At 38.3% G+C, this 8657-nt stretch overlaps 1 protein-coding gene across 1 annotated transcript in view; it reads left to right on the forward strand.

Annotated features, from left to right (window-relative positions):
* Window positions 1-5691, forward strand: part of LOC106083658 (uncharacterized protein DDB_G0285291) — a 193629-nt gene extending 187938 nt beyond the window's left edge. The window contains exons 4-5 of the mRNA XM_013246808.2: window positions 4368-5121; window positions 5424-5691. Coding sequence (XP_013102262.1) covers window positions 4368-5121; window positions 5424-5677 — 1008 coding nt within the window. The 3' untranslated portion in view covers window positions 5678-5691. The remainder of the gene's footprint in view (window positions 1-4367; window positions 5122-5423) is intronic.
* Window positions 5692-8657: the final 2966 nt, after the last annotated feature.

Here is an 8657-nt window from a genome sequence, read left to right on the forward strand (position 1 = left end):
ATGGCAGCTATATCCAAATCTGGACCGATCTGATCCAAATTAAAGAGAGATATTGAAGGGCCTAACACAACTCACTGCCCCAAGTTTCGGCGACAACGGACAATAAATGCGCCATTTATGGGCCCAAAACCTTAAATGGAGAGATCGGTCTATATGACAGCTACATCCAAATCTGAACCGATCTAGGTCAAATTAAACAAGGATGTCGAGGGGCCTAACACAACTCACTGTCCCAAATTTTAGCAAAATCGGATAATAAATGTGGCTTTTATGGGCCTAAGACCCTAAATCGGCGGATCGGTGTATATGGGGGCTATATCAAGATCTTCGAATTTAACCTGATTATGGACAAAAAATCGGTTCAAATATTCAGCTCAATATCTCTATTTTTAAGGACTGTAGCGTGATTGTAGCAGACAGACGGACAGTCATGGCTGAATCGTTTTAAATTCTTATGCTAATCAAGAATATATTTATATACTTTATAGGGTAGCAAATGGATATTTCGATGTGTTGCACACGGAATAACAAAATGAATATACCCCCATTCTTCGGTGGTGGGTATAAAAATTAATTGCTATACTTTTGGAGCTACATCATAGCCCATTTGGATCACAAAATTTCAGCCAAATCGGATAAGAATTGTGCCCTATAGGGGTTCAAGAACTAAAATCGGGAGAAGAGTTTATATGGGACCTATATCATGTTATGGACCGAGTCATAAGAGAAGTCACTGTGCAAAATTTCAGCCAAATCGGGCTAAAATTGCGCCCTCTAAAATGTTCAAGAATTCAAGATCCGAGATCGGTTTACATACTTGGCACAACCATCGAAAGTCATAACAAAGTATCGTATACGAAATTTCAGTCAAGTCGGTTAAAAATTGGGCCCTCCAGAAGCTAAAAAAGCCAAGGTTCAAGATGGCAGCTATATCAGGTTATAAACCGATTTGGACCATACTTGGCACAATTATTAGAAGTCATAACAAAACATCTAATACGAAATTTTAGCCGATACGGATAAGAATTCCGTCCTCTAGATGCTCAAGAAGACAAAATCCGAGATCGGTTTATATGCAGCTATACCAAAACATGGACTTATTTGGCTCATTTATAATCATAACAGATCTGCAATAATAAGAAGTTTTTGTGCAAAATTTCAAGCATCTAACTTTTCTCCTTCGGTAGTTGGCGTGCTTTCGACAGACGGACGAACAAGGCTAAATCGACTTAGAATGTCAAGACGATCAATAATAAATATACTTTGTTGGGTCTGAGATCAATATTTCGATGTGTTACAAACGGAATGACGAAATTAGAATGCGACCATCCTTTGGTGGAGGGTATAAAAATATGATCAATAGTAAAACAAGTAGGAACGGGTTATAGTTAGGCGAAGCCGACCTTTTGGTACCCTACACCACATTGGGTATGCAGGCTAAGACGTCAAAACTAGAATTTGATTTCTATATCTTGTAGGAACCATAAAGTAAATCGTTTTGTAAATTTTTGAGAAGATCGATTGAAAATGCGTTAGCCAAGACCTTAAAAGTGAAAATCGGGTGTTGCATATATATGGGAGCTACATCTAAATCTGAACAGATTTCTATGGAATTCACCCGTCATCCGAAGAGTTATTAGAAAAACCTTCGTGCCAAACTTTGTGAGGATCGGTTAACAAATCACTAAATTATTGCGTATTAGTCAGAATCGACCAAATATATATATGGGAGCTATATGTAAATTTGAACCAATTTCTAAGAAATACAACAACAATGCCTGGAGTCATAGGAGAATTCTTTGTGCCAATTTTGATATGAATCGGTAAACAAATGACCAAAATATTTCAATACTAGTCCAAATCGGGCGAATATATTTTAGCTTCAGCCAAATCTGAACCGATTTCGACCAAAATCTGCACTTTTTGTGGAAGTCGCAGAATAAAGCGTAGTGGAAAAGATCGGGTGATAAATGTGCTTGCAAATGTTCTAGAAGTAAAAATCATCCAATACATATATAGTTGGGAGCTATATCTACAACAGAACCGATTTCTATGAAATGCACTAATAATGTTGTTACACACGTGCAAAATTTTGTGGTTCGGTTTACAAATGACGATATAATTGCAATGTTATTCCGGACGGCTCTCTCCATCTAACTCAATCGTTGGCCAAAGCCTTTGCTTATTTCACGATAAGTGAGATGATTCCAATTCTCAATCGGCATCCCTTCCTTTGCTGTCATAGCGGATATCAGTGTAGGACATTTTTCGCAATATCATCTCTGGGTCGAACCAACGAAGTCCATATTCTCTTCCGAATTTCTACATCGACAGAGGTATAATCAGAGAATTTTGTTAGTATAACCACTTAATGTTTCCTGTTACAGCAGAAAGTTAGCAGAAAATGAGAAAGCAGTAATTTGTTGCTAAAAAAGCAAACATTTATTGCTTTTTCCAGATGGTCAAAAGTTCAAAAAAGCTCAAAACTATAATAAAAAATTTTAAAATTTTTACATATCATCGAATCTTTCAATTTTACAAGAAAACAATGTAAATTTTTTCCAATTTTCAATTATTTGCTAGTTTTTGAACAAATTTAGATAACAGCAGACAAGATAAATACTACCACTGTATGTATGATTTTAAACAAAGCAATAACACCTAACATTGGCAGATTTTTTATACCCTTCACCATAGGATGGGTGTATACTAATTTCGTCATTCTGTTTGTAACTCTTCGAAATATTCATCTAAGACCCCATAAAGTATATATATTCTTGATCGTTATGACATTTTAAGCCGATCTAGCCATGTCCGTCCGTATGTCCGTCGGTGCGTCTGTCTGTCGAAAGCACGCTAACTTTCGAAGGAGTAAAGCTAGCCGCTTGAAATTTTGCACAAATACTTTTTATTAGTGTAGGTCGGTTGGGATTGTAAAAGGGCTATATCGGTCCATGTTTTTATAAAGCTGTCATATAAACCGATCTGGGATCTTGACTTCTTAAGCCGCTAGAGGGCACAATTCTTATCCGATTTGGCTGAAATTTTGCATGAGGTGTTTTATTTTGACTTCCAACAACTGTGCTGAGTATGGTTTAAATACGTCTATAACCTGACATAGCTGCCATATAAACCGATCTTGGGTCTTGATTTCTTGAGCCGCTAGAGGGCGCAATTCTTATCCGATTGGAATGAAATTTTGCACGACGTGTTTCGTTATGATATCCAACAACTGTGCAAAGTATGGTTTCAATCGGTTCAAACCTGATATAGCTGCCATATAAACAGATCTTGGACCTTGACTTCTTGAGCCTCTAGAGGGCGCTATTCTCGTCCTATTTGAATGAAATTTTGCACGTAGTGTTTTGGTATCACTTCCAACAACTGCGCTAAGTATTGTCCAAATAAAACGATCTAGGATATTGACTTCTTGAGCCTCTAGAGGGCGCAATTCTCATGACAACAACGAAATCATAAATACCCAGCTTTTGGCTATATATGGGTAAACATACGGGTAATTACCCGATTTGCCGGGCAAATATCTTTATGGGTATATACCCATCTCTATCCAACCTGTCTTGTCAGTCATTTTACTGACTGATTTACGTTAGCCTTTGTAGCAAATACCCGACATCAAACAAGAGGGTCTCTCTCCTCTTCGATGGGAGTCGCACCAAGCCTCTCAAAAAACCTGAGAGCGAGTCGCCTTTTATTATTCCACGCTTTAACAGGGCCTTTTCATTTACCAGAGTAGACCTATGGCGTAGGCAAATTAAAGGCATGGAAAGATGAGAAGAATCAGTCTTGTTTTCATGACACGAACAAGGTCTTCGTAAAAACAAATCAGAAGCGAAACTCTGCTGTCCAATTCAAAAAACAACCTCTTCAAAGTAGCTGTAGAACAAAGTATACTATTTGAACCGAAGACGCCATTGTGATAGGGGTACAAAATGTATAGTGTATAATAATAATAGTTAACTCTATACAGGCCACCATAACGTAGAGTCTTGCATGTCCGCCTATGACGCCTGGGTTCGAATCCTGACGAGAACATCGGAACATTTTTCAGCTGTAGTTATCCCCTCCTAATGAAGGCGACATTTGCCTTTGGCATTTAAAAACCTCTCTCCGAAGAAGTGTCGCACTGCGACCCGCTGTTCCGACTAGGCTAGAAAAAGGACGTCATTGACTAGGCTATAAAAAGGAGGAAATAGAGCTTAGACTTGAATCGAACACTACTCATTGATATATGAGAAATGAGAAATTGCATTTGCCTATACATATTACATCCTTGCAATACATTTAACTATTAGGCCACAGCTGAAAAAGTTTTCACATAATAACCGCTGTACTATTTTTTTTTTTAGGTTATATGCCTATGTGCTACAGCATTGGCAGCTCCCCAAGGCTACAATTATCAACAACAAACTCAACAAGGTTCTACGACATTCGGTGGATCTTCCTTCAACACACAATCGACTTCAAATAGTGGTCCCAGTAGTCTTATAAACCATAGTGCTATTCTACAAGAGGCTCTCAAAAGTTCGAATTTGCAAAACTCACTGGGAGGAGTAGGAGGACAAATTGGCTCAACTCAACAGTTTTCTTCCTCAGGCCCACAATTCACAACACAATCCCAAGCCATCCAACAGCAGCAACAGCAAAGCTTTGGATTTCCAAATGTTCAACAGCAACCCGCTTTCACATCCAGCTTTGGAGGTCAGCAAATACAACCCCAATTCCCCAACTATCAACAACACCATCAACAACAGTTCCAAAATCCTGCAACCGTAACTAAGGACATATATGTTCATGTTGCTCCCGAAGAAGGTGCCCAACAACAATACCAACAGCCCTTGCCTCAGGCTCCACCACGCAAACACTATCGCATCGTTTTCATTAAAGCCCCCTCTCAAGATTTGAGCAAAACCGCCTTGCGCATCAATCAGGCTCCGGTCGAAGAGAAGACCATCATTTATGTGCTCACCAAGAAAGCTGATCCTCTGGACTTGCAAGCCGCCATCCAAGAGACGCAACCCAGTAAGCCCAGCAAACCGGAAGTCTACTTCATCAAATACAAGACACAGGAAGAGGCCCAGCATGCTCAGCGCACCATCCAAGGTAAGCCACCATCGATGGTGATAACAAAACAAGCCGATGACATGGTGTCTCATTTGCATAGAGCATCAATTTATGGCTCACTCAGATGAGACTTTAATGGCAATTTTTGCAAACTAGAATCACAAAAGCGAATGAACTTGACAAAAATTTATTCAAACTTTGTCGATAATAGTGTGAGATTGCCCTCAACGAAAATCGATTCAAACTAGCCAGTCCCATGCCCATCCAAGAGATTGTGATTCATTGTTTGAGTGTCTCTTTTTCTTTCTTTTTTTTTTTGTTATTTGTCATTTTACTTTTAGCCCAATATGACCAACTCGGTGGTACCACTCAGGTCTCCGATGAAGGTATTGCTCCCGTTACCTCTGTTATTGGATCTTTGGATGGCCAGCAAGGCAACGGCGGCGGAGCCAACTTTGGCACACAATCTGTCGGCAGCTTTGGCCCTCAGTCTGTCGGCACCTTCTCATCGTCATCATCATCATATTCATCATCAGCTTCTGGAGGCTCCACGTCGAATGCTAGCAAATATTTGCCGCCTATTGTCAAATTGTAGAGAGAAGGTGTTAATTGGACGTTGGGCCTTTTATTGCTATATTTATAGATGACTGATTGCCATTTGTTGTAGTAGTAGTAGTTATTATTGTTGTTGTCATATATAACCAATAATGTCTTCTGCTTTGTTTTCACTTCTTTCATAATTAATTTAATTAAGTGGCATTTCTCGCAGAAGCAAACTGGAGTAGCAACAGGAAGTCGCAAAACGACATAATGCGACAGCTGAAAAATGGAAATTTAAATGAGTTTTTGCATTGCCACAATAGTGAAATGATAATCGATTAGTTTTCCCTCTTTCATTCAAACATTGTTATTATTATTGTCATTTTGAATATTATTGTTGATTATTTTGTTTGGTGTGAATGAATGTTGAATCGTTTTTGTTTCCATTTTAGTTAAATTTTCGTATTATTTTGTGATTTGTTCATATGTTTATATATTTTAATTTGCTCTAATTATAATTATACGCTTCATAATAATCGCTCATTTGCTATCTGTTGTATATTTGCAAGTATTTTGAATTCATCCATTCATTAGATTGTCTACCAAATTAATTCGTTGAATTGTCCCTAGGGCATGCCCAGCGAATAAATAAAAAAAAAATTAAACTTTAAATAAAACTTGTTTTAATATGATTCGGTTTGCAATATTTTTACACCCTCCACCATAAAACGGGGGTGTACTAATTTCTTCATTCCGTTTTTAGCACATCGAAATATTGATCTAAGACCCCATAAGGTATATACATTCTCGATAGCCATGACATTTTAAGTCGATCCAACCATTGCCGTCCGTCAAAAGCATGGTAACTTCGAAGTAAAGGGTGCACAAGTCGAATTGAATGATTGCTTGACAGCTGTGATAGGATGCCATTGTCCTGTTAGTTCATGCCGTACAAATTAACCAACAGACCACAACCCATCCCAAGAGCGGCATGGCGTGCAATTACAGCGACATGCAGGTAACGATTATTTCTGGTAGATCAAAAACAAAACAACATGACGTCGAGCATGATTTTTCGCCATGGGTTTTTTCACACGTGATAAAAAATTCTTTACAGGGCTGATTTGAACAAAGTTTTTAATTGAATACACAAATTTCTTAGTTAAATTTTTTCTTTTTGAGTGCCGCAAAGTAACACGCTTAACAGAGAAGTTTCGACGCAGTAAATAGCTCGTAAATGTCACCAGCGTTAGTGAGAACAAATTAATTCATGCTACAGCACACCAACGACTGCAGTAGTCAACATTTTAGTTCGCATAAGAACTTAACACAAATCATTGTACCACATTAATCGAATAAAAAATGCAGCATTTATGGGTCTAAGAACTTAAATCGGGAGATCGTAATATGTATATGACAGTTATATCTAAGTATAGACCAATCTGAACCATTTTGAGCCTAACGCAGAGTAATAAACGTGATTTTATTGACCCAAGCTCTTAAATCGGAAGATCGCTACAGAGGGTAGCTATACCCAAATATAGCCCGATCTTGACCATACTCAGTATGAATGTCGAAGGGCATATTAGAACTCATTATGCATAGTTTCAGCAAACTCGGTTAATAAGTACACCTTTTATAGGCCCAACACCTTAAATCGAGAGATCGGTCTATATGGCAGCTATATCAAAATTTGGACCTATCGGAACCGTATTGAACAGGGATGTCGAGGAGCCTAGCACAACCCTCTGTACGGGTAATAAATTAGCTTATAATGGGCTTAGGACCTTAAATCGATAGATCGGTCTGTATGGCGGCTATATCCAAATTTGGACTGATCTACGTCAAATTTAACTAGGATGTCGAGGGTGTCTAACGTAACTTACTGTCTCAAAGTTCAGCGACATCGGGCAAGAAATGATCCTTTTATGGGCCAAGACTCTAAATCGAGAGATCGGTCTATACGGCAGCTATATCTTAAGCTTGACCGATATGGCCACATTGAACAAGGATGTCGTGACCCTTAACACATCTCACTGTCCCAAATTTCTGAGAAATCGGATTATAAATGTGGTTTTAATAGGCCTAAAACCTTAAATCGGCAGATCGGTCTATATAGAGGCTATATGAAGATATCGTCCCGTATAGCCCATCTTCGAACTTAATTTGCCTATGGACAAGAAAGAAGGCAATAAGGAATCAGAAATGGATATTTCGATCTGTTGACAACGGAATGCCAAAATGAATATAACCCCATCCTTCGGTGGTGGGTATAAAAATGCCTTAATTCCTGCAAATCTGGATATATGTATGTTTTATTGGCATTTCTTCGAAATTAGATTAAAAATACGGGTGGTCGCATAACAGCAACTTCAATTAAAACAGATACCAATGAAATTTAAAAATTTACATTACATTTTAAATCAAAAACAATTTCAGATTCAGTTAAATGGTATTGAATCAATTAACTTATAATTAAATGCATTTTTATTTTCAATTAAATTTATAATTGAAAAATTATCGCTACTTTATTTTGTTTAAATTCATCCACATGCAGAGCATGATAAAGCACATGCCGTCATCACCAAATATATCAGCCACGGACTGAGCCGAAAGAAGCCATGCAACCGTGGCCCTTGATACCGTTAATCACAACACACTCCTGAATGACGTCAACCAGGTAGTTCCGTAGTAGGAAATCTCTAGCCTATCGTGGTTAACTTCTATTTCCCTTAGCTCCCTCCACCCCCACTAGCGTGAGAAACTCTTATCTCCAATGATAGGTCCAATTTTTTTCTGAAGTTGCACCAGAAAAAAAAATCCACTAAATCTTAAGCCACACTATTCACAACCTGAGCGAAGAGGTCCGAACTAAACCATATCGGGAAAGAAGGTCTACAAGGGCAAAATCATTCACAGCGGTTAAAAAATACCGTTTTTCGGACCCAATATCTTTAATTGAGTGATCGGGGCAAAACAGAAACTCGATAACGGCCTTTGTAAGTAGAGTACAATTTGTTCATTCTAATTTGGGG

The sequence above is a fragment of the Stomoxys calcitrans genome, chromosome 2, assembly GCF_963082655.1.
Source record: "Stomoxys calcitrans chromosome 2, idStoCalc2.1, whole genome shotgun sequence".
In the NCBI taxonomy this organism is placed as follows: Eukaryota; Metazoa; Arthropoda; class Insecta; order Diptera; family Muscidae; genus Stomoxys; species Stomoxys calcitrans.